This window comes from Colossoma macropomum, unplaced genomic scaffold (assembly GCF_904425465.1).
Source record: "Colossoma macropomum unplaced genomic scaffold, Colossoma_macropomum, whole genome shotgun sequence".
Lineage (NCBI taxonomy): Eukaryota > Metazoa > Chordata > Actinopteri > Characiformes > Serrasalmidae > Colossoma > Colossoma macropomum.
In genome coordinates this window covers 24,217,909-24,245,553 of record NW_023494790.1, presented here as the reverse complement: position 1 = coordinate 24,245,553, position 27,645 = coordinate 24,217,909, and the positions used below count along the sequence as shown (strand labels likewise).

Sequence of the window (27,645 nt, the reverse complement as noted above, 5' to 3'; positions counted from 1 at the left end):
AATGTTGAGGTTTTACTCCTCGCTGTCCTTCTCCTTCCGGAATGACTAAAGGCTGAGTCAAGCATAATATCTATCTACATCAGAGTCCAGCTACTTTTTATGAGCCAGGGTCAGGGTGTTTCCTACATTCTGATTAAAGGGGTCCCATGCAGGTGTCATGGGGTCAAACAGAGAGCTACGCAGTGCCAGGGAGGCTGCTGCATACTACACAGGAGTGCTAAGAGTATGGGCTGCTGACTGTAAGACAGATGAGTTCAAACAGCTTATCTTTAAAGGTGTAATCTATGCATTTCAGAATCTGTTGTTTTGGACTGTGCAGGCTACTTTTAAGAGTTCTTTTGCTAACTGACAAACTGAATCTGTCCTTTTCCACAGTTCCTGCAAACCTGCCTTATTTTATTGACATTACATGTATAGAGTAAATGCACAGAGAAACAATGATAGACTTAATCGTATTTAGGTTTAAAACACAGTAATACACTTAATATACACGTAGCTTTGACATTTCCTTAAGCAGATCATGGGGTTGTGGATCATAGTCTACAAAGCCAGTTCTGTCAGTAAATATGTAAGCGATCACTCAGCAAATATGTACTCATGTAGGTTTGCTTTGCTGTAAAACGACTCTGAAACAAGAGTGAAACAGTAAACGAGATGCTTTGAAAACAAAGGAAAGTGAGCCAACACACTTCTAATTGAACTGAATTGTATTGTGAGATTCTTAGTGACTTAGTATGCAAGCAGCATTCTTTGTAGTACCTTTGCCAACCACATGCGAAAGAGTAATTTACATGCTGGCTTTTTAGTAGTTGTGATTCAAACATTTACAAACAAAACAGATACACCATTACTACTGTACATGGAAATTCAGTAATTCGATGATCAAAATGCTAATCTACGTGGATCTGGTATGTAGTGGCATCAGCAGCTAGAGTTACATGCAAAGATCTGAGCACCCCATTTAAATTACACACTGTTGAAAATAATATGTCCTCTACAGGAAACAAAGTTAAATATGCAAATATGCCCATTTTTTCTGCACAATTTCTATTTACTTGCTGAGTTCAACATATTGGGAAAAAAACAAATATTGAATATAAAATGACTTGCATCATTAGACATTACCTTAGCTGAGTATATCTATGGCTGTTATGTATCAGTTAGCAATACATAGAACACATTAAACTGCATCAATTTAGAATGTTATAGCTGATTATGTTGTAATGGACTAAAGTGGACTGTTTTTATTGTCTGTATTCCAATACTGTGTAAATAGACCTGGTTCCTCTAGTCATATTTGTGCATTTGGTAGAAATTTAAAAATGTAGTTCTGAAAAACAATCGAATCGAGATTTCATGTTGCACTGAATCACTTCCTTAAGAATCTAATCATCTTTATTTCAGAGCTTTACATCCCTACAACACAGAAATCTCAGTCACTACATCAGTCTTACCTCGTAACTGCTGCTGCTCTAGAGTCAGTGTCTCCAGGGTGTAGGTGCAGAACTCCAGGTTCTCCATTGCCTGCTGCCGCGCTGTCTCATCCTCCTGCTCTTCTTCCTCCAGCATGGCACGCAGCTCCTGGGCGGTGTTTGTGTACATATCAATGTCCCTCTCGACCTCCTCAAGCCTGAGAAGAAGTCTGTACTGCTCCTGCTCTCTCTCCCTCTCTTGCTCCATCTCCCTCTCCCTTTCTAGTGCATCTTCTGCCTCCTCTACCTCCTCTGCCATCATCACATCCTCATGCAGCACCTCCTCCTCCTCAGCAGAGAATAAAAGGTTAGAGCTCTGTTGAGGAGGACGGGGTGCATCAGAGGTAGGGCGAGGACAAGGTGGAGGCGGGCGGGGAGCTCTGCGGGCCGGCCTATAAGGCTGTGGAGCGGCTCGGCCATTTGTAAGAGGAGCATGAGTGTGGGAGCTAGAAGGTGCTGGTGGTCTCAGAATCCTGGGACGGGGTGGAGGGGGTCGGAGCGTCTTCCGTCTCTCTAGAGAGGAGGCTGAGCCAGAATGGGAGGAGATGGGGGGCAAGGGGCAGTCCAGTGAGGGGTGAGATGAGGAGCCTCTAATTATATCACTCTCGCTACTGTAGTCCAGGATGGAGAAGTGGCGGGACACTTTGTTTCTCCAACTGTGGTTAAGCTCCTCCCTCCTACCTTGCTCTTCATTTGCCCCGCCTCCATGACCTGGAAGACTTCTCTCAAACTCCAGCAGCTGCTGGGAAAGCTTGGCCTCCAGGTCACCTGCACATGCGGCTAATGAGTCCAGTGTGTGAGAGGCTGACAGGCCATTGGTGCCCCGCCCCTCAGGCCAGGCCCACTTCTCACTATGAGCACAGGAACTAAGGTCAGAATCGGTGACGCTGGCGTGGCGGGTCAACTTCTTCTGTCTGTTCTTCTCCATCTGGCTGGCAGAACTTCTGCTTGAGAAGGGGTTCCTGCCATCATGGGAGGCGTAGTGGCCATTGTTTCTGGACCGAGAGAAATTACTTTGAAGGCTTGTAGAGGTTCTTCCAGGTGGGTGTAGACTCTGGCTCCTGGTAGTGGGAACTGGAGGAGGTTCAGGTAGGTTATTGCGAGTGCCCATACTCTGCTGCCTGTTGTTGAGCGCATGGAGGCTGGGCCTGGGAGGCAGCCGTGGTCTAGGAGGAGTTGGGCTACCCGAGTTAGTCCTCTGGACTGTTCTGTGGGCTGAGCTGTCTGTCCGATTGGGCTGTATAAGCGGTGGCGGAGGCCTCTCTCTCCTCCTTGGATGGGTCTGAGGTTGCCTCTGAGCCACTTCCCTATCTTGAGAGTTGCTTTTAGATTGTGAGGTCTCTTTGCTTTCCTCCCTTCGCTCAAAGTAGTCCAGATCCCACACAGTGTGGTCCTCATGGGTTGCACAATCCTGGTCATACTCTGGTACAGTGTGGTCTTGTTGACTTGAATTGTAATCAGAAGTATAACTGTCACCCTCTTCTTTCTCAGATGTGGTTGTTTCCTCACTCATAACCTGCACTTGGGGCACAGCCTGAAGCTGTGTGTCCATTTTAACAAACCTGTGGGGGAAAATGCCCCTTCTGCCTCGCAGCTGCCCCTCCAGCCAGCCATCCTCCAATGTTCCAAGGATTCGGATCCTGTCTCCAATGTCAAAGTCCAGTTCCCCAGGCTCCAAAGCTCTAAATTCATACAGAGCAACTCCATAAACACCTCCTTCCTCATCTTCTTCTTCTTCCTGGTGCTGCTGCTGTGCCTCCATTTCCACACTGTCCTTCACCACCTCCTCCACTTCTTCGTCTTCTTCTTCTTCTTCCTCTTCCATGTGCTCCTCTTCCTCCACGCTGCCGTGGTGATAATGTCCCAGGCTTTGAGGCTCAGGATCCTGCTGGATCGAGCGCAGGGGTGTAAGCAGCTCCACAAAACCCTCAGGGAAGATCCCTGTCCTGCCCTCCAGCTCACCCTGGAACCAGCCTGGTTCAGGCACACCCACTATGGTGATAACATCACCTTCCCGGAAGTCCAGCTCCTCATCTAGCTGAGCGTGGAGGCCCATGAGAGCACGGGCCTGGCCCAAAGCATGAGGGGGGAGTTCAGATGCCTGTGCCGCTGCACTGCGCTCGCTCAGCTGCCTAGAGCGGCCAGACAGCTCTAGCTCCTTCACACAGGACACAGGGAAGACTCCCCGTGTACCCCAGGCATTCCTACCCCGCTGCCAGACTGCATCCACGGGGGCCTCTCCTGCCACTACATCACCTGTGGCAAGGAAGAGGAGAACAAACATACACTATTAGCATTTAGTATAGAGGGTGTAAAAATGCACCAGTTCTAATGCTGTTTGGTGTTGCTATAACAAGCCGATTGGCTTGTTTAATCCTAAAACCCTATTATATAGGACATATTACATACAGTATACTGATCAATATAAAAAATATTTTTGGCCAAACAAATAAAATATAAATGTTGTTTAAGCTGCATTAAAGCTACACTATGTAAGATTTGGAGATTTAGAAAAGCGTAACTACATGCAATGTTCAAATGAACATTTTGTAATATCGGTTATGCTTTGGACCCCTTCCTCAAGCAGATGAATCTGATGACTGCAAGCAGGTTGAAAGATTATTCCTCATAAAAGAGTAATCCTCCTCAGGAACACAGTCAAAACTTGTGAAGAACATCTCTTCAGTGGATGTAAGTGAATTATCTAATACTGTCATCATATCTTCATCAATATAGAGTTTGCAGACCTTCTTTTACAGCCTGTTTGTGTGAGGTTAATGCGTAAAGACATATGACGTGATCCAGCCTGACACCTCTGACTTTTAAATGATTATTTCAGGTCTTACAAGGTGACTCGCAGCAACATACACACACCATATTTTAGTGTGTTTGGTTTTCTTCCTGACTCAGTAATGCTGCTTCTTTCAGTTGTAGCAAAAAAGTTTTAATAGTACAGTTTTAAACTGTTTTTTTCTCACACATTATAAAACTCTTTAAAGGTAAAGAAAGTAGCGTATAGTGTAAATAGTTACTCTAGTCACTTTTATGTATTCAGTATTTTGGAAAATAATTCTTTATTGCCCCAGAATAACTGAATCAAATGTTGAAATTTGAGCTTTTATGATGCACTAAATCCAAAAAGAACAGTCATTAAAACAGTGTGAGGTCAGATTCATATTAGTATTGGAATAGCTGTTTTGGGACTACATAACAATACTGCAATGAGTGTAACTAAATGCTGCTGATTTGTATATCTACCCACTACTGCAGTACTTTTCTATGTGTAGCACAAGTAGAGTCATTAGAACCTATTACCATGGTGTGGTCAGCTTCACTCAGCACATGTGGGCACGCAAACACACACAGACATACACACACAAACACACACAAACACACACACACATATATATACACAGGTCTGAGCTGCCAGGAGACAGAGTGTCCGTTGAGGTCACCGAGGTCAAATTCCACACAGCCCGGCTCCACCTCCTATTGTGTCCAGCACATAAACTAAAACACTCAGGAGCTCCACAGAGTGATATACAGGAAATATAATTCAACTCACACTCTTTCACAGAAAAACAACTACAGGAATTGGAGTTTCCACACACACTGTCCACGCTGAATATTACATACAGGGAAAGGACTTTAACATCTAACAACCAGTAAACCAATACACCACAGATCACCACACACAATGTTACATTCTGAAGCATCTGAAAATGTGCTAGAGAATGATAAAGACATACAAATGATCGACACGACAAAGTAACAAAAGGAATTTCCTCATGAACAATAGGATGAAGAAGTCATCGAAAAGCATTAAACTAGTGACATCTAGTGGTCATTTAGATCAAGACTACCAGGGGTGAGGATTCTCACTAAAACATATAGTGGAGATAAACGTAGAGGCATGTATGTGATTATACATAAAAGCTCTTTGTTTTTATGTACAATTACATTTACAGTTTGACTGTTTTAGTCTTTTACCAAGTACCTCTACACCAAAGAACACAGCAAGCATATGAAGAGACAAACCAGGAAGTAATTTTCTAAGAAACTATGTTACTAGAAGAATGGCTTAAGACAGGATTCCATAAACTTCAAAAAGATTACCTCCCAAACATGACATTATTCCTTTTTCGTATGTGGGGGTTTTACGCTGTGAAATACGGGAGAGACAACAACATACAGGAACCAACAAGACCGTTAAATACATCTGTATAACACACATGTGAAATACTGTAATGGAGTTCTTAGGCACAGCACATGTCTCATACTTGGTGAGATATTCACCTCTCTTCAGGGGCAGGTTGCCTGGCTCCAAAGAGTTGAAGTCACTGATGCATACGTAGAGTTGCTCTCCTGCCTTCGTAGTGGGGATGGTGACAGATTCAACAAAAGTGCTGGGGAACTGACCTGAGAAACGACAGAGAGGGGCAGTGGAAACCAAAGAAGTAAAAGTTAGTGTTTTATATGCACATTCACATACTTCTTAACATTCTGAGTATATGTAACTCACACTATAAAGAGTGTATTTACACACTATTGTTTTCTGTAACTGTCTCTTGTTGGGTTTTTTGTATTCTTGTGATGACAAGTTTTTCAGGAGATAATTTGAGAAGATAAGATAATCCACTTGCATAAGGAAGTCAAAAAAAGGAAAAAAGGAAGTGAAAAACAGGTGTTTCTAAAACTAGAATTCAAAAAATTCTTAAGAGATTATGGCAACACCTGGTACACCACCAAAACTGTCATGGTCAGATAAACAGTACCAGACCTCAACGCCTTTGGATGTGTTTAGGATTATTTGGATGGTGAGAAGCAAAAGATGAAACCAACTTCTAAAACTGAATTTTGGAAGTGTGGAAAAATACCCCTGTGGTTTTTTTGAAGAACTGAAAGCAAGACTCCTGACAAGAATGGACGCTCTAATACAGGTATACAGTGGACACACTAAATTCTGAAAAAATGATATTATTTTTAGTTGTTTGGCTTTTGTGTAACTTTTTTGTCAAGTACATGTTTTCTGCTTTTTCCCCTGATTATGACAAATGAATAACCTGTACTTATCACCAGTTTTGACTGAAAAATAAATAAACAGTGGTCTCTGACTTTTATACAGTGCTGTACTCTTCCATATATGTGTTAGGGGTGTATTGCTTCAATATGTCAAAATGCACCAACCTGAATGTGATAATTCTACTGTATCAATTTCGAAATGTTAGATCTCTGTTACAAATAACAATTAATTCTAGTAATATCAAATATAGTATGTGCTTATTTCATTCATTTTATAAGACTGTCTATATTTTACTACTGTGTAAGTAGTTCCTCCTGTGACATTTGCAAATTCAGTGCTTTTTAAAAAAAATCTGAACTGTAACAAAATAACAAAGATTGTGGGTGAAATTAGTATCCTAATCAAACTGAATCATCAGGCATTTACATTCCTGATACTTGCTGAATAAAGTTATTTGTGAAGTGAGCTGTGGAACTGTACCTGTGACTCCATCTTTGATTCCAAGCAGCCAAAACTCATCCACCACACTAAGGACTTCAACCACATCACCAGCAAAGAGAGGAAGCTCCTCCGAGACGCTGGGCAGAAACTCAAACACAGCACGCACCACCGAGCCTGCTTCCATCATCACTCATTACCTGAGAGAGAACAGTGGGAACGCAGAGGTCAGTCAGCAAAGCCACTGACTCCTTCAGTTGCAAATGCTCTGACAGAGTTTGTCCACTAGATGGCTTATGTTGATGAACATTTAATCATTCCACATTCATTAGTGAGGGCATCAAAACAGCTGGTAGAAACAAACAAATGAGCACATAAATGACAAAAGAATTCCCCACTTCAAGGAAACTCTGGCTACAACACAGAAAAAGGAGGCTGGAAAAATCCCTCTTCAAAGTTTAGGACTAGAAATTGATCCTAACTTCTCTCCAACAGGGTGAAACACGTTCATATGTCCTCTAAAATTGCATTTAGTCATTCAGATAGATCTTAACTGGGTGGAGAATATGAGCAAGAGGCCTTGTTTGGGTGATGAGTCATAAAATCCAGCATGTAAGTGTATGTGTTTTTAAGAGAGAGAGAGAGAGAGAGAGAGAGAGAGAGAGAATCAATGTGCGTTTGTCTGTGCATATGAAAATGTTTATAGAGGGCATGTCCTGGCTAGTATTATGTGAGTTCTTCTCATAATGTGACTATGCGAAAGTAAAAGCTTGTGGATTTTCCCTCTGTGGCAAACAAGCAGATACTCATTTACTCCATTAAAGGTCTACATGGGCTGCACTGATGATAAATGAAGTGCAGAGAGGAGAGGAAAGGAGCAAACGAGATGCACATTTCACTCAAAGGGCTCTCTGTCTGGTGTGTGTGTGTGTGTTTTGAAGGGGTGTCTCTGTGGACAACCTGAGCATTTGGTTCAGTGGTGACAGGTGATCCTGTCATGTGGGTCAGAGTAGGGTCCATGTTGCCATGACAACAGCAAAAAGGTGATGAATGTAGCTGTGTGCGAAATGCCTTGGCTGATCAACTGCATGTTAGGTAAGTTGGAAATTGTGTAAATCAGATTTTTTGGCAAACTATTCTTTTAAAATCATCATGCTCAAAAATGTTTATATGATGCATGCAGTCACCACATTACACCACACTGCAGTACACTATGGGAAGTGTGTGGGGAAATATGGCTTCTCTTATTTTGTTGCATCATAAACAAAGAAATCAACTGTTGGACAGACGGAACTATAAATTACATGCAGCTTTAGCCAATGCTACTCAAAGACAGACAGGCAGTCACTTCCACTCATACAAGACCAGATTTCTGTCTCTTTGAATGGAGAGACCTATAAACCCAAAACTAAAAGCCAAATTAACACTTCAAAAACATATATATTTTTAAAACACTGGTAAAAAAAAAACAGCTTAAATAGTTTGTAGTGTTTGGCTCAAATAACACAAAAAACACATTTTTCAGCTTGTTCTAGCTACAGGGATGGAGTTTTCTCACTTTCTGCTTTACCAACAAGCTGACTGGATCTTTTTTTTAATCGAAGGTTGGGACTTTCCCATAAACAGATGCCAAGATGAGCGTTACAAGCTTTCCAATTCATTTCTCAACCAGTGACCAGTCTTCTCCTTTATAACAATTCTGGTACAACCCATTCAGCTAAAATAGTGATTTTTCTAGTGAATTTGCTGATGCTCTGGTGCAGACAGAAACTGTCCCAGGTATACTGAATATGTGAAATACCCACCGTTTTAAAATAATGAAAATATGGATAGTCATCAATAATTCTGTCCCAAATTAATTTCTAGGGATGCACGAATTTTAGGAATTCTAGTTGATACCATTTCCAGTATTTTTCATGTACAGCTGCTGATGCCGATACCGGTGTCAATACATAAACATTTACAAATGTAAATATTAGGACTTCATCTACCTGGATTAGCATTACAGAGAAATGTAATGCTTTCTTGTAGAGGGTTCAAGTGCAGATATTTTAGTCCAGCAACACCCAAATATTCTGATCTTCCAGAGTACGTCAAATACGTCAAATGACGGTTTGAAATCGGTCAAACATCTGCCCAATGCCAATATTTTTTAAGCAAATGCTGGTACCAGTGTGATTCCGATAACATCATACAATACAAATTGCTTATCATCCTAGCCCTAGTTACTTAATTAATCAATAGTTGATAATTTCACTGATAATAAAATAGCCATTAGTAGCCTTACATTCCACTCTTAACCCACTGTCTGGCAGAAGCACCTAACTCTAAATGTTCAATCTCAGTGGTCCATGTGTCCCAATATTTGAGCCTATGCGAGAAGACTAAAGCTAACTTTTCCAGTCAGGCAGTGGAAGAGGCACCTTTCTCCCCTCTGAACCTTTCTAGATCCAGCATGGACTGCCAGAGTCTGTTACAGCAGGAATGTGTCCTGTCGTAACAGGCCATGAAGCAGTACCAACTTTCCACGCCTCATGGGAGACACACACATAACCTTAACAGACAAAAGAGCCTGCGGCGCTGAGCCATTAACACATGCACTCTCACTATGAGGTCTTCATAACTTATTATGTTTACTCCTGCGGGCACATTAGAAGGTTCACAACACTAACAGAGTAAAGCTATTTCACAATCACACACCATCTGGTTTGATTATGTGTCTGGAAAGCACACAAAGCCCTCACAAACCCCAGCAAGCCATTGTTTAATGCAACTTGAAGGAGTCATAAATGAGCTTTCTCTGTTCCTTCTCCTCTGGAAACCTAAGAAATTACTTTCAAAATGTGAATGCATGGAATGCATTTCCCTGTTTTTATCACAGTTTTATGAGAGCTTCAGAAATGGCTCCAGTTGTGACATCGACCCTGGCTTTCATTAGAAACAGGCCAAATTAATCTATAAGCTGCTTTTTGCATATTCCCACCTCAAATGGATGCATACAGTCACCAAGCAAATGTGTGAAGAAACTAGGGCTGAAATTCAATACTTTCGTGGAATTAGCCTGCAAATCCATCAGTAAATATAGACACTTCCAGCACCACTCTCTTTTCTGGTTTAAACCACACCCACTTTCTGTTTGTAATTTAAAAGAAGGTATTTAGAAACGCATTGTTCAGGAATCGATATTGATGTCAAGGCATCCGTATTGGCATAGAGGAATTTTGAGCATAATTTTGATACGCAACACTAGAAGAAACTGCACCCCTATTTTTCTAGCAAGAACAGTAGAGAGCAAGAATAAGAAAGGTCATGTTAAAAGTAGGAGTGTAAAATATCAATACAGCAATATTTGGTGGATAAGCTTGTGGCGATACACGTTGATACAGTGAGTACTGCCTCCCAGGCTGCTTCGGTGATTAAAAGTGCATTAAGTTCATTCCTCTGGTCTCTCTGTGCTCTGACCAGCACCTCAGAGTAAACCCCACCTATAACATAGTTCTTAGAAGCACTGTTTATTTATTATTCTTGCATATATATTTTTTTAAACTTACCTTAACATTTAAGTATTCATATGTCATTATCATTCTCCCCACAATTATCTACCTATTAATCCATCCATCCATCCCTATCCATCCAACCATCCATCCAGCAGTTAAAACAAAATTTTAGGTAAACACTAGGGGTGGGAATCTCTAGGCACCTCACGATTCGATTACGATTCAGAGGGCTGTGATGCGATTATAAAACGATTATCGATGCATCTCGATGCATCTTTTTTTCTATATAGCATTTATATTTTCTCACTGTGTGAGCTCAAGTTTCGAGTTCAAGTTTCAAGTTTATTTGTCATTTGCACAACATGTCAGGACATTTATGCACTGAAATGCTTGTGGTGAGGCTCAGCTAATCACTCTACAGAAAGTAAATAAGTAAAAATAAAAATACAAGAAAAAACAACTGAAATATATTAAATATACACAAAATATACACAGAATATAGAAACAATATACATTTTAAAGTGACTAAGTGACTCTGTGTTATTGTTATTTAAAGTGACTTGGTACTTTCAAAGCAAAGTATTTGTAATGATCCATAATGAATTTACTTCCAATATCTTTTATTAATAAAACAAATGGAAGTGATGTGGTAAGTGAACTAGAAGGCTCTCATTCACTGCTCTTGCTTGCAGCACAAGAAGCTGCTGCTACTCAACTGCAATAAAATGCGCAGTTACGGTGAAATAAGATCCAGTGGCAGTGGATGTCCACGCAGCATGTTACAGCTATTCTACCCGTTTTCATTAGATTAGGGGAGGGTCGCTGTGTCAGTAAAGTATCTTTGAAACGGGACGTGTGCAGCATAGCGCGAAAGCCCTGTTTCGCAACGACTGAGAACCGGCATGCAGACTGCAGGTCACATAGCAACAATGCGTTATTCACATTTATAAGCAGCGCAGTTGGTTTCCTGGTAAGTTAAATCTGCAGCGAGACTTCAGCCTCGTAAAACAGTCGAACATTTTACAAGAAACTGATCTACTTTTGAGGAAAAGTTTTCTGGCGGAGATGGGAGGAAAGTGGCTGTAGCTAAAGCTTAAAGCAGAGCGAAGTAAATGTGCGCTCTCGTTTATATTGTTTAGTCTGTACTAGGACATTATCACATACTGAGACATACTAGACATTAAATGTTGTGGCTCCCAAGGTGGTTTGATTTATGTTAAAGGACAAAATGGCTCTTCTTAACATTTGTGTTGTGACTCCTGACCTAACCTGGCTTTTAATGCAGAGGGAGCCGGTCGGATTTCTCACTCATCCAGTAGTGTTTTTGTTATGTGCCGCCACAGACTTTCCAGGAGCTGCACTTACCCACTTCCAAGTTCCGCCTTTTGCGTTCCGCCAACATTACGTTATAAATTAAATATTTAGAAAATCGATTTTTGACATTTGTGAATCGATTCAGAATTGTTCACGTCCGCATCGCGATGCATCTAAGAATCGATTTTTTCCTGCCCCCCTAGTAAACACTGACTGAAAATCTGGTACATCTGGTGGGTTTTGTCATTGTATGGTGTTACGGATTGTGTTGTGAAATTGCTGACAATACCCAGCCCTAGTTACAGATGTGGTGGGCTAGCAGCTGGCAAGTGTCTGTCCTTTATTAACAATGATAATATTTCTATATCAGCTTCTATACTGCCTTGTGGTCACTGCATTTCCAGACGATTATGTTGAAGATAAGGACCAGAACAGTGCTGGATATAGAGGTGAACTGCTTGAGCAAAAAACCTGCAAGTGGTTTGTTGGGTAGTGGCTTATTAGCTCTCAATTGTATTTCTATTTTTTATCTAGCTAAATTCTTAAGATTGCCAAAGTAAACCAAATTATATAAAATCCTTTTTTTCTACTAACTACTAGCCCATAAGGCTCCTCTACAGCTGCACTATTTTGTGTTTTCTCTACTCTTACACAACAGAATTATATTATTAACTTAATATGAAACCCATTGTGGGATGAGTGTATCAGAGCAGGGAAAACATGAAACATGATGCTAGCATAGAGGCTACATAAAGCCCTGTTCATTCCCACATCAAGACTGATTTCACTGCCTTCATTTTTGCACCTTTTCCAGGATTAAATCTGTTTTTGCAATTCTCGTCCACAAAATGTTTGCAAGAAGAGAAAACAATTTTAGTGCAAGCTTACAAAGCCAAACACAGGGCCAACACCATGTTCTAGTGCCAGACACTGTATAAGACGTTTTAGATGATAACTATAGTTCATAATGACTGTCTCCCAACTTTTACAAAAAGAGGGTATAGATTTGTCTGGTTCCACAGGTTTCTTACTACAGACAAGAGGATGTGTAGAAACAAATGAAGACAGACATGGTGCTGAGACCATGAGTAAACCGCTGTCTGAATGATCATAGGTGAGATCACTTTGGACTAGGTGAGAAATGCAGCATGCCCTGGCAGGATGGCCACGTCTAGCTCAGTGACTTAGTCTCTGTATAAAACTCCATGCATCCTATGCCATGTCCGAACATGACACAATCAGAATTTGTGTTCATCCTCCCCATCTTCATGTAGCTATGTGTATAAAGCAAGAGATTTTTTAACGAATGGGATCCACTCCAGAGGCAGGTTTAGACACCGACCAAAAGGAAGACGTGCCCTGAGGAACAAGAACATTCAATGCAAGCTCTAAAGCAAGAAAGAACGTTTTGGTCTATAAATTTATCCACTTGTTAAGCACACTGTATGAGATACATGGACATTTATGTGAAGAATGTTGTCCCGTCAAAAGTCAGAACAATGCACAGATGTGTCTCTTCAATCATGGTTATTTGGTTCAAAATGACCATATTTTGTCAGTATGAACCAAACGCAACAGCATCTCCAAACTGAAACCTACCTCAATTATTCAACAATGCCAACAGAACAATTATATCCTGAGTATATATATATGGCAACTATTAAATTGCAGATGTAAATGATACGCTAATCCTAAAACAGTTGCATCTAAAAGCAAAAGCCTGACCTGTATGACGTACTGTTACCAACAAAAATGGTCAAAACTGCACTGCAGAGCTAAAAACAATAGCAGCAGCCATGCAGTTGGTGTCATGTGCCAGTATTCAGTAATCTAGTATACCGCAATATCAAACACGCATGGTAACATTATCATGGACACTTTAAAATATTGTCACTGCAATTTAGTTAAACAAGATGCAGTTTCTCCAAAGACTTTTTGATGCGCAGAGCAGCTCTCGCTACACTGTCATAGTCTGATCATGTGATACAGTCCCTCTTTTGAGTTGTATTTGTAAACAGTCACAACAGCCCCAGCACGGCAGAAGGAGGAGCAGACAAAGAACTTTTATCCCTCAGAAAGGTGAAGATGTACATCCCATCCACACAGAAAAGAAATAAATGCTCAATCTCAAGAGCACATGCATGTTCTTAGTCACAATCTTTGTGTATACGAAGAAAAAAAAGGCACAAAAGCATACTGAACTTAAGCTCACTTAAGAACCTGGTTTTGATTAACAAGCAGCTCAGCAGACTCCTAATGGGCTAACAGGCGAATCCAGTGATGATCAGAGTTCTGCTTTCAAGTTCAAATATTTACTAACTGATTCACTGTAAAACTGGAATATACAAAGTAAAAAAGGTTACCTGAATGTCCCTGAATATTGCACTCTGTGTGGAATGCAGCTTGATGCTATTATGTAATGAAGAATCTTATAGGCCTGCTGACAGAAATGTGCATCTTCATTGCTGGTGCTTTCTGATAAACAGAGGCTGCTAATAAAGTAACAGTTTACACATTAAGCACCGTTATATAATGACTGGCATGGCATGTACACAATGATTATGTGACACAGTGCAGTATATGCCATTTACATGTTGGTACAGTATTGGTATGAGTACTATGTTCTACAGTAGCTTTAGATACATGTTGGAGCAGCTTCACAGCTCTTGGTAAAGATCTCAGTGCTCTATGGCGGGGTTACTCAAGTCCGGTGCTAACTGCAAATAGTCCTATATGACAGTAATACAGTAAGTATCATTACAGAAATATTTTAATTTTAATGCAATATCGTGATATCAAAACTGTGATAAAAGCTTAGGTAATTATTGTGATTTTATTTATACTAGTACATACCTGCAGCCATGTCACACAATGTCAGAAGCAAGTCTTTTTCAGATTACTGAACTCGTTGAGGTCTGGCCAAGCATGTTATGATTTATGCATGTAATTTGCATTGTGCTAATTCAATGCCAATAACTCTCTTTCCAAATATTATGCAATTATCCCAATTTATATTATTTCTCTTTCCAAAATGATGTATTCATATATTACTCCTGTTATAATTTGAATACTAAAGTACATTACAAACAGTAATAACATGCTTGTACACAGTACCACTGTTTCTTGTGCCCTGCAAGAGCATTTTTACAGCTTTATAAAGAACACCTCATCTCTGTTCATTCTCCTGTTGCTCGAGAGGAGAGAGTGAAGGACACTGCCCTACATCCAGAACTCACACCTTACAGAGAGAGGAGCTAAGCATATGGTCCTGCTGGGAGAGAGAGAGATACCACAGAGACTGTAGTGTATGGTTCCAAGAAAGAGGATCAGAAAGAATGGAAGAAAGAACAAGCGAAATACATTAAAAAAGGAAATAAAAAAAAAGGAAATGAAAGAAAGCGAGAAAGGTGACAGTGAAAGACAAAGCAAGAAAGGTGGAGAGTAATCCAGATTAAGTGTGCTGAACTCTAGCAGTGAAGGCAGCAGGAGATCAGCAGGAGTTCAACTGACAGGCACCGGCACAGGGCACAAGACAGACCAGATTACAGGACAAGAAGCGAACACACCTGTCTGGTCTTCTACACACTCCGAGTGGTAAATGCAATTCCCATGAGGCAAAAAGTGTTGCTGCTTAAAATATCTGTGAAATGCTGGTATGTTTGGCTCATTCAAAAACTGAGCCTTTAACATGCATTCCTTTTATGGAAGATCATAGGGAACAATATTTCACCAGCTGTTACAGTTTTTTATGAGGGAATACGATTTTTGCCCCTATTCTAGAAAGCTTGTCAAACTTCGCAATAGTACAAAAGCTACAATAGTACAACACAAATATAGCCATTTTAGAAATATGCCTTGTAAGTTGTTATATGTAATGCTGATTATGGTCAGATTGTTCTATATCCCCAAAAAAATGTTGTTTTGCCTTACAATACCCTGCATGTATCTCTCCACTATGAATGAATTTTTAAAGCACATTTTATGCCAAAACCCTTCTCTCAAAACCATAAAACAATAGTTCAAGCCTCAACATATTCATAACCATTTAGTGTAACAGATTTCTGTGAGATAGGTTTTAGTGGCATTAAACGTTTCAGACATGCAAAAATATCTGAAAACGTCACTGGAATTTCCCTTTAGTGGACTGGGGCTACTTGGGCACTAAGCATAGAGAAGAGAAAGCAGCTGATAACCCAAACACTGCAATAATACAATGATGACTCCTCCATGTAAGTATGCACGTTCTAGAAAGAACAATGGCTAAGATTTCTTAGAAAATAAACCACTATAAATAAACTACATGGACTAAAATTCTCTAGAACGTCATCCAGATAATTGACATTGATTGGAGTCGTCAGCTGATGGTGGTCCGACACGGCCAGTGAAGAGACTCTTGTAGCTGAGATGATTTTAAGGTCACAGAGAACAAAAAACAGAAGAGGTGAGTAACTTCACTGTGTTAATGAATAAGGATGAGAGAACAATCAGTACTACTGAGACTGAGAGACAGAGGCTGTGTGTGAGAGAGAGAAAGAGAGTGAGTGAATGTGTGTTTTTGTCTTTTTGCCACTTGGCACCAGACACAAACACAAACACACACAGGTGTGTGTGCAGCTGACATAAAGACAAAGAAACAACTGTGTATTCAGTGACGCCTCGGTCACCAAGTAATAGTGTGATGTAATGTAAGTGCCTGTGGGGCTGCTGGTAATGTTGGATTTGTGAAAGTATGTGGTTCCATAATATGGTGTGTGAGTGTGTGTGTGTGTGTGTGTTTACATAGCACTGTAGAGTATAAGCCTCCGTCCGCGTGTGTACACGTGTGCTCGCTGTGTTTACTGTCTGAGAGGGCTGACCCGGTCTGACATTACTTTATGACCGCAGTAAAGCTGCAGGCTAATGACTGTAGAGCAAAGGAGACGAAACTCAGCTGATAGTTCACGTTAAGTAGGCCTGTCACTGTCATGAAACTGCTGTCACATGAATAACTGTGATTAATTTGAAGGAGAATTCCATCAATTTTTCACAATTTCTGCACAATTAAATCATTAAGAAGTGAAGAAGTGATTCAGAGTGGTTTGCTGTGAAATGCTCCCTTCTAGATCACAATAGTGGTGACAGGAACCAGACGTCTAAAGCCTTTTAATGCTTCTAAACCTGATGCCTGAGACATTGTTTCACAATAGTTTTGTAGTAACCTTTAGGCCAAAAGTGTAGGGTATTGTAAGGCAAAATAGTACTCAAAGAAAGCTTAATTTTCATCAACTTTGCATATAAAAAGTCAGAAGACGACAGCTTTCTCTACAATGAACCATTTCCTAGCTGTTAATACATAATAGCTCCCAACTAATGACAGCCACAGCTCGAGCACAAATAAACAAACAATACTAAGCGCTGCCCTCTAAATATGTTATAGCACCAAGTAAGAAGTTAGAACTTTTATTGTTTTCGTAAGATCCATGAAGGATCTCAATAAATGCTTTTTCTTCTTTCTTTTAGTTACATGTACAGATGAAAACACATCATAGCAACTAGGGGTGGGCGATATGATGCTATTTTATCGTTACTGTGATAAACTCTCAAAATATGCTTTTCTGAGCATATTGTGGATATCGTCAGTACTTAATCCTCCTGTTATCATCAACTTTACTAACATCTTTTATCCTATTTTACCAATTTAAACTTCTGGGAAATATCAAAATTCTTGTGGGAATCATGTTCTCCCCTCCCCCATGTTGTGTGAACTATCAGTGGCTCTCACACTACTACAGGTATGGTTATGTTATGTTAGGGAGGGATTTTTTTTTTTGAAGATTTTCAAACTGCATGTTATAGTGACCTCAGTTTCATCCAAAACAACAAAAACAAATGTGTGTAAAATATTAAAAGGACAATAGGAAGGTTAAAGAACTACTGACTATTGAACTACATGCTTCATAATAAAGTGAGCATTATTGGGCCTGATTTAGTGCAGTGCAGTTTGTAAAACATTGAATAAAATCACTGTAGTTGTAGGTTTGTTATTATCACTATTATTGTTGTTCTTTTGTTTGTACGTGGACTACAGGTTCTATTTGTCTGTTATAACATATTCAATCTCCAAAAAACAAAATATCATGATATATCCAGTATCATGAAAATATCTTGAAGTATTATGATAGAACATTTTTGCCATGTCGCCCTCTAATAGCAACAGTAACTAAGGAAGATGCAGCTTGTCAGAAACAGTAAACTATCTTCACTCTGTGGGAGTAGATGGTCCTCTTGCTCCCCCATCACTCAGTGTGACGCTAGCCAACATAGATGTTAGCTGGCATAACAGAACAAGCGGTTCAATGACTTTAGCAGCAGTTCAAAAAGATGGTGTTGGCACTTCACGTGTCTTGGAGGAAGCGCATTTTAGCATTTTAGCATTATGTAAAAAGGGAGACCTGACTAAAGGGGTGGGAATTGGCAATGAATAAACTAAAAAAATAGTAATGATAAAAAAATAAATAAATCTACTGAATATGCAAATGTGGCTGGAGGAACAATACAATTAATATAATCAACACTGCAAAACTGATGCAGCTGAACTGCACACATATCTGGTGTTTATGTATTTTGCCAATTCCTAGCTAGGATAAAAAGCCCTCAATCTGCTCCCTCTCACCCTCTTTATTTTCCCTCTTTCTACCTCTCTCTCTTTCTTTATATTCTGTGCAGCATTAAGATCTATTCATGTTTTCCAGCCCTGGAGAAACTCAAAGTGAAAACATCCTGTCCGAGAACAAACGGACCTCCAACATTCCTATTCACATCACTCACTCTCCTAACTCTCTTTTTCTTCTTCTCTCATTCTCCAGCAGTGCTGTCTCTCTGTCAGGCCATGGTGAGATGGGCAGCGCAGGCCATAGTTGTGCTGAAATCTGATCTGCTGACTGCCTGCTTTTATTTATTGAACAGGACCGATTCCATGCCAACAATGGGGGAGTCGCGCACCGCCCCTCAATGCTATAGCATTGCCCCCAGCACACATTCAAACCTGGAAGCTTCCATATTGTGGCACTTTTTTGTTGTTTTTTTATATTACCCCCTGGCTGTTTACTGTACAGGCATTGTGTGCACCCACAGTGTGCATGCATGAGAATGCTGCCTACACAAAAGTGCAAAAACGCATTCATTCTAAAAAAGTCCTAAGAGGTGGGGCAGTAGATCATTCCAGACGAGCACACAAGCTTCTCTTTTACATTGCAGCACAGGATGGAGGGTGGGAGAGGGCATTAACTGGTTAAAATAACAGCTCATGATTAAAGGTGTTAGGAGAGTGCAGAGCTAAGTAGAGACAAAAGTTGATATCTGACACTAGTACTCGTATTTCAGGTTCTCGTAAATAACAGGATAAAATGGCTGTTTAACATGTCCAAAACGAAGATATTACAAAAGTAATAATACAGGAGTTTCAACCTATTAACATTCACAGGCCCACGCAATTCCCTGAGACCCTGTACTATTTTCCATGTAGTTACTGAAAAATAAGCTATTGGACAGGGCTCTCAACCTTCCCTGGGGGCCACTTGCCAGGTGGTCTTCTCCAACATTTTTCAACATGTAACATAACACTAAGTTAAAATATAGGGAAAAATGTTGTCTATTTTTTCCAAGGTATGAATTTTAATATATATATATACACACAAAATGTATTTTAGTGCATCTAAGTGCATCTTAATTTATGTATTTCTTGCCACCACAACAAACTACAACCTACTAGAATCACTATTACTAATACTACTACTAATACTAATCATACTACTACTAATACTAATAATAATATTAGTCATCAAGTTTTCATCTGAATGTTTTGCTTTTAACATTGTAAGCACCAGTCTAAGCAGATATTATATGCAGTGTTTCTGCTATATACATTTTACAGAATTATTGCCACCGCTGCTTCAGAATTTTATAAAATGTCATGAAGTAGCAATTACAAAACTCTGCAGAGGGCTTTTAATTTTAAACGACAGATACAGAAATTGGAGACACGTGGCGACACTCAACTAGGGCTGCATTCAGCCTCAACAAAACATAGCAAAACATTTCAACGGAAAATGGAGATGGTGGTGCATTGATCACACTGTGTTACGCAAGTGTTGCAATATGGCAGCTAAGAAGGCCATTCTTGGTGATCTTTCTGAAGAATTTCAGAGCCTGATGAAATGGGTTTGAATACGTTTAATACTTATTTAAATGGTTTAATACGTCTTCAGTAGTTACATACACCTCTGACAGACCCATCAAATGAGAGAAAACATACTGCAAAAACGCTGCATTTTGTTTTATACAACCTGGAAACCACCACAAAACGGTGCACAATATTTTGAGATGAAATGTGCCCCAGGTCTTCCTGTGTCTATGCACCTGACAAGAGGGAGAGAGACATGAGAAAGACAAAGACAGAGACAGAAGAGAGAAAGGTAGATAAAGCTGGCTAATATAACGTTAGACAGATTTTACAATGTAAAGGAACATTTGCAATGTAATTCTATTATGCTTTAATGTTCATGGCCAACTAATTGTTATTCTTATTATTATTATTATTATTATTATTATTAACAGTGAACCATAATACTGGTAATGTTACTAAATACATACATACATACATCATCTAAACCGCTTATCCTTCTGGGTCGCGGTTGGGTGCTGGAGCCTATCCCAGCTGTCATTGGGCGGAAGGCAGGATACACCCTGGACAGGTCGCCAGTCCATCGCAGGGCAGACAGACAGACATACACAGTCACACACTCACTCACACCTAGGGGCAATTTAGCATGTCCAATTATCTTAACTGCATGTTTTTGGACTGTGGGAGGAAACTGGAGTACCCGAAGGAAACCCACGCAGACACGGGGAGAACAGGCAAACTCCACACAGAAATGACCCTGGTCGCCCAGCCGGGAATCGAACCCAGGCCATTCTTGCTGTGAGGCAACAGCGCTACCCACTGCGCCACCGTGCTGCCCGTTACTTAAATAAACATCAGTAAAATAATTGCTAACAATGTTCATAATGGGAAGGTTACTTTTAAAATATAAATAGGTCACAGATTACTAGTTACCCTGATAAAAGTGTAATAAGTAATGAAACTATTGCAATTACTTAATTAAAGTAAGGTAACTTATTACATTTCATTACTTTTGATTTGGCGCATACTGCTAAATGAACGGAGCCTGTCTAGACGGCAAAAGATGCAAAGCAACAGAATGAAAGTCATATTCTACATGTGGGCTTAAAGCTTTTTTTGGGCAAAAGAATATATTTGGATGTAACCCCCTTTTTTGATCCCCAACATTTTAATTAGTGACTTTATTTTATATCTTCTGTGTTTCATAACATCACATAAGATAGGAAGATATGGAGTGTGGGCCTGTCAACGCTGCTGAAAAATTTCTAGAGGAAACACTGATATAGCTTATGTTAGGCAACTAGCTACAGTGACCGGTGGGTGAACCAAATCCACCCATCAGATGCAAATATTTAGCTGCAGAAAGACAAAAAGAGACGTGTATGAAGCTTTTTCCAGACCGGCAGATTGAAACCCCAGCCTTAGGATGTGGACATCTGTTAATAAAGATGTCTGTAGGATATTTAAATCAAGTTTAAGATGTGAACACTGCATTAAGATAAAACTAAAAACAGCTGAGAGACTTTAACAAGGTTGATAGCTCCAGATATGCTTATGCAGAGAGCAGTTCAACATGTAAAAAACGGAAACTGAGGGTACCAGTTAACTGACAAATGACTTCCAAGTGGCTTATAGCAAGTAGCAGGGTAGACAAAACTGGCTTTCAATAGCTTCTGTTACACATGATCATACTCGGCCACATTTCCTACTTCTCTTTTTTTCTCTGTTTCGTTCCCTGTGTTTCCGTTAATACGACACAGCTGGTTGACATTGAAGCTCCTTTTCTTGCGTTCTCACTGTAATATGTATATTTCTTAGTCACTCTAAACTCTTATACCTCCACATTCTACCATTCCTCTGCAGTATGTTGTGTTTCTGCATTGACATCATGTACAAGCGTAATGGGAGTTGGATCTTTGGCAGTGAAGAGGGGAGTTTTTTCAGGGAAAGCCACAGCACACGAGGGAGAGGGAGGGGTGGAGCATTTTCCCCAATGCAAACATTTCAGCTGAGGAGGAGGAAGAGGAGGAACACTGCCCAGATAGACACGGTTGCTATGGTTTCCAGGGACTGTTTTGGGAGGCCGTGTGAGAAGACCCACTGAGGTGTCAACATTTCTCCATTGCTTTCTCTCTTAAGCAGTACACAGCACACACTTAAGCATGTGCAGTAGCCTCTGAGGAGGGTACTGGACTACTGCCCACCAATTAATACGAAAGTCTCCCATCTGTCTCAAATGTTATGCAACACAAGACTCATTTTCTCTGAAGACTGTTCTAGAACAGCAAAATAAAACAACCAAACATTGACTAGTAAGTGCAGGGGGATGCTGAGGTATGAGCAGTGTTTAAAAATAATCACCAGCTTCCTGTCTGACTGCCTGGCCTACTCTGCGTATAAATTCAGAGTAACATAACTCTCAGAATCATGTGTAGTGCTACTGATTTATTACAGCCAATCTTAGGGTGCATTTATCCATGTAGTTCGGTTCCCTTGGTTCAGACCAAAGGAAAAAGTGTAAATTAAAGTTATGTGAGTAACAGGTCACAACTGCTTGGGCCGATTTTATGACGTACAATAATTGTGATGTCCACCAAACTTTCTGATTAATGCTGTTCTCTGTTCTATCTGGCTCAGTTCTATTTGTGTCTTGTTTTATCTGTCCTGTGATATTAGGGCACCCTGTGTTACCATTGTTTTGCGTGATGCAATGCAGGGTGAAATCCCCTCGAGAGGCTTACTGCTTTTACAAATGGGAAAGCCTTGGCGTCTAAACACATAATATATGTGTACAGTCAAATGTGTATATCAAGCATTTTAGGGTGGCTTCAAACCTCCCTGAGCCTCGTTTTAAAACTGAAACTTTCCGTTCTATAATTAACATCTCAGAGCTTATGAAGACACATGCACATGTCAAAACAGAAACTCGTCTTTTCTCTGTACTAAAGAAGTTCTGAAGAGATCAGGCAACAATGGTTCTTTCTGTCTTTGGTCCATTTAGACGTCTTTAGTCTGTACTGCATTCGCACTTCAAACAAACTGCACCATAGTTCATTTTGAAGCAAATCAAGACCGATGTGCTGAGGGTATCTCAGTCTGCTTACTGGGCACCAGAGTTCGGACGGCAGTGTTATCACCACACTAACAGCAATCCCACCAGGGTCCGAATGCACCCTTACAAAGCCAAAGAATTAGAGGAAGATAAGAACAATTAGGGCACTGATGAGGTGTATCTTAATACAATGATAATTATTAACACATAAATATAGTAATACATTATAACTAATGAAAATCACCTTAATACAGATTTGTGTTAACATGCCTACTCGCCTCTTACAGCAGTGACCCTGTAGCTTCTAGAGCGAGGTTTCCTAGTGTGAATACTGCGTGCCCCCTTCTTATGACATATCTTGAAGATGAGAGTAAATTCTGAAAGCACTTTATGGCACATATCATGGTACTGTATTTTTGCCACATTTCTCACCCCTGGATGAGCATGATAGATGACCAAATGGTTATATGATGTACATGTGCAATGCATGTTGGGTACTGTAGTAAGAGATGTACAATGCTGAACAAAATATTACATAATATAACAAATAACATATTAAATTTTACTTTTATGCCAGAGTGCCTTGTTAAGATGTTCGAAATTCCAACCTTTTTTCCTTGGTAAAATCTCAGTTCTAAACATCTGGAATAGACATTTCGTCGTGTTATTTATGAGGGCACTGATGAGCTAGATGAAGGCACTGACTCTGCAGGTGATATGGCATTTACATTCGCTCTAATGAAGCTTCCAGTCAAGAAGAGCCGTGAATACAACCAGTTTGATCAAAAGCTCAGCAATCAGGCTACCACAAAAGAGGTCCTTCCACAGCAGGCCATAACTCTCTTCCCTGACAAAACCACAGAGCAGTGTAGTGACACTAGTTCTCCAAATACCACATCCATTTCAGAGTCATTTACTGCCACTTGTTCTTGCTCATTTGACTTGGCTAGAGGCAGAAAGCTTGGAGGGAAGGCAACCACAAGACAGGTCAGATGGTTCACGGTTCTGCAGTATCTGTCTCTTACAATCTATAGAGCTGACAAACCATCAGTCACTCCAGAGCATGAGTCGACAGATCTAAAAAGAAACTGCACTAGCCAGTACAAGCCAATGAAGCATGTGGCCAAAAATACAGAATAACAAAAGTATAAACATCTATGTGTACAATGTATTTAGTTAACAAGCATGCTTCAATATCAAAACAAGTCAGGTCTTAGTTGAAGTCACATAGTTATTAAAAAACTTTACATTGATAAAAATACAGTGGCCCCCCCTGCCAAGCTGGTCCTCCCTCATGTCATTTAATGTTGGTTATTTCATTAGGAACTGTTTAGTTATTGCAGTGATAGCTTCTCTGTATAATGCCAGCTTATTTAAGATCTTGTTTCATTTAAGACTTTACTTCATGGATATCAGCACCTTAGCCAATGGAACAGCATCTTACGCCAAGTGGATCATCTCAGAGAGGGGACCACACCGTCATGTTAACTATCGCGGTGGTTACGCTTTATGAATTTTGACTAAATCTGATTTTAGCTGATTAGTTCAGCGTCTGACCAAATAGGTTTGTTAAACAGAAAAAAGAATGTCAAAACACATGGCAAGGGGCCACTTGAGCCACATTCGTAGTGGCCAAAAGGTAAAATGTTGTGGCCAAGGGCACCAGTCAATAGGCTACTCTGGCTTCAGAGCGAGCTAGAAAGAACAAAGTGGTACTAATAAAAATGCTGATGATTCTAAACCTGACAGTCCAGGCTGTATAGGCAAACACAGTCCATCAGCTGTTGAATTGTCTTACACACCAAAGCCATATGTCGTACACAAAATGAAAGTAATGCGAGACCCACAAGTCAGCCCATGCACCAGCTGGCTCACTTGTACTAACACTACAGTTGAGTAAGAGTGACAATATCTCTGGCATACACACAAAAAAACACCATTTCCCTACAGACTCTGAAAAAAGTTTTTTCCCAAACTATTTCAACTGTGCTAGGTAATAGGCTGGAGGAAAAATGCAAGGAATGTTTCCAAGTCTTTACTCTCAGAAACCTGCTAAAGGTTAGAAACAAATATTTAAATACATTTACTTAATGTGTACTTTAGAGCATATGCAAAATACGCCACAAAAGGTCATCAGGTCAAAAAACAAGACAACATTAAGATAAAACTAATGGCAAACTCAGTTAGAAAAAAGTTTACTGCATCACATGTGTTCCAAAAGCAGGCCAAGGGCTACTTCTCCTAACAGTAACACAGCTATGGGACTGTCAAACACGGAGCAGTAAACTTCTGCTACTTTGATCAATAATTCAGTATCAAGTCTCACTTTGCTTCTCAAGTGAATGCCGCACACTGATGATGTACAATCAGCTGCCTTGCTGACCCTCTGCAAAGTGCAACACTAAGATAAGAAGAACAGCCACTGTTCTTTTAAGGCATCAATAACAAACTGAACTTACCAGAATTAGTCATGAGCAGTAAGAGGAAGACAAACCAATATCTGAAAGCGCTTAGTCTGATGACCTTTTTAAAACGTAGAAATTTAGCCTACCTTCTCAAAGAAACACCTATTGAGTCTTAGGCCCAGTAATGTATGGTATAACCATATATTTAACCACATGTGGTTAAATAAAGTGATAAATAATGTTTACCTTTTATTTAATTTGACAACCATAAGACAAGAGTCAATCCTCTGATGAAAGCGCCAGCGTTACAATAATCCATGCCTTAAGGAGCTTATTCAGCCCTGCTGGGGGTGCACTGTGACTAGGAAAGTGCAAACTGCACATGTCCAACAGCCACAGCAAGTCATCACTCTCTTTGCAAAGGCATCAGGAGGCAAGACAGTTGTCAACAACTGCCATGCGACAGGTGAGAGGCACTGAGATCAGACTGCTGACATGCACCCCCAGTCTAACGTCTAATAAAACAGTGTTCTTGACAGCCTTCATCAATCCCTAGACCAGACCACAGTGCTCATTCTTCATTCAGCTATGTTTTGGGGTTGGTTTCACAGCTGAGGAGGAGCGAGTCTGCGCCAAAACGGGGCATTCTCTCTCCAGTCACATCATGAAACCACCTTCTAATTGACATGCACATGGCGTAGCTTTGGAAATCGGGAAATTCCTGAGCTTGTGAGGGGCTGCTCATGAGCTTTGGCTTTTGCAATCGTACATTCACAAGCATGTATGTAAAATATTGTGACAGAAACACTCATATTTATGGACATTAAGTCACGAACAGAGTGTTAGTTTTCTATTAAATGAATTCCCTTAAAATATCGTTAAACGTGAGAAGCAGTTTCACGGTGTCAGCATCACGGTATACTGCTGTAACCGATTTATCGCCCAGCGCTACTATAACCGATGACAAATTCCCTGCATTTGCAAACATACTTGGTCATTAAAGCCTGATTCTTGTACTAATAGCAAATATTTGAAGAGAAATAAAACACCGTAGAAGCAGCCAGGCTCTTATCAACCACAGATTAGTGAAAGAATAGCTGAACACCAGCATTAAGCTAACTTATCTGAGGACCAACATCACACGTATGCAAACACAACCCTGACTGGCAAACAGCCGATGTTGTTAACGGTCTGGCTCCGTCACAGAACCGCAAGCTGGCTCAAAGTAAATGTACCGTTCTTGCCAGTTAAGACATCGCCTAAGATATCCACGACAATGTTAAACAGAGTAGATAATGAGAGAAAATCGTGACGTTACTGAATGTCGCAGAACCTACCTGACTGCTAACTAAAGTCCTCGCTGTAGCCTCTCGCTGCTCTGCTGGAGCCGCTAGCCGGGGAAGAGCGGTGGGTAAACGTTCTCCGTCCACTCGCTGCTCGGTCGCCCGCGGCTCACTGCCATTAATATCGTACTTCTTCTACTGGAGGTCTACCAGCTCAGCGTTAGAGGTGGTGTAGCCTATACTGCGTCTCCACACAGTAGACGAGCAGATGAGCATGTACAGCGCTGGGCTCAGCTGTCATCTCCCTCCTCTGGAGGCTCCAGCGGGCTGATCCCTGCTCCCACCATGCTGACATCAACACCGCCCTCCAGACTCTCTCTCTATCTCTCTCTCTCTCTCTCTCTCACACACACACACACACACACACACACACACGGGCCTGCAGTGAGGCTGTCTTACACATGCCTGACAAAAAATCCTGCTTTTCCCTACAAGCACGATTTCACTCAGTACTCACGTAAGCAACAACGTCTATGTATTTCTAACACAGTTAGTTCTGTCAGTGTCTACCCTGCTGAAAAAGACCATTAGAACCACGAGGTTTAAAACCTGATGGTTTAGCTTTCTCAGGGACGTGGCTTAATAGTTACCATTAAGTAACAGTTTCCTGTAGGACAGTGTTTCTCAGCCCTGGTACTGGAGGCCCACTGCCCTGCACTTTTAGTGTTCTCCCTGCTCACAACACACCTGATCCAACTGATCAGCTCATTAACAGCCCATTATTGAGTTAAGGTGGGTGTGTTAAAGCAAGAAAAGCACTAAAATGTGCAGGGCAGTGGGCCTCCAGGACCCTGGGCTGAGAAACCCAGCTGTAGGACCTCTTTAGATCCCATTAGGAAACCATCAAATGGATCCGGTATCAGTCCCCGCACACCTGTTAAACCATTACAGTCCTTTACACTGTGATATAAACTCATCAGAAAACTCAAAATACCATTAG

At 40.6% G+C, this 27,645-nt stretch overlaps 1 protein-coding gene across 2 annotated transcripts in view; it reads right to left on the bottom strand.

Annotated features, from left to right (window-relative positions):
- Positions 1-27,045, bottom strand: part of LOC118809403 (dynamin binding protein) — a 59,326-nt gene extending 32,281 nt beyond the window's left edge. For both annotated transcript variants that reach the window (XM_036572691.1, XM_036572692.1), the window contains exons 1-4: positions 26,700-27,045; positions 6,976-7,133; positions 5,769-5,891; positions 1,455-3,728 (exon numbers count right to left, since the gene is read on the bottom strand). In XM_036572691.1, coding sequence (XP_036428584.1) covers positions 1,455-3,728; positions 5,769-5,891; positions 6,976-7,123 — 2,545 coding nt within the window. In that variant the 5' untranslated portion in view covers positions 7,124-7,133; positions 26,700-27,045. The remainder of the gene's footprint in view (positions 1-1,454; positions 3,729-5,768; positions 5,892-6,975; positions 7,134-26,699) is intronic.
- Positions 27,046-27,645: the final 600 nt, after the last annotated feature.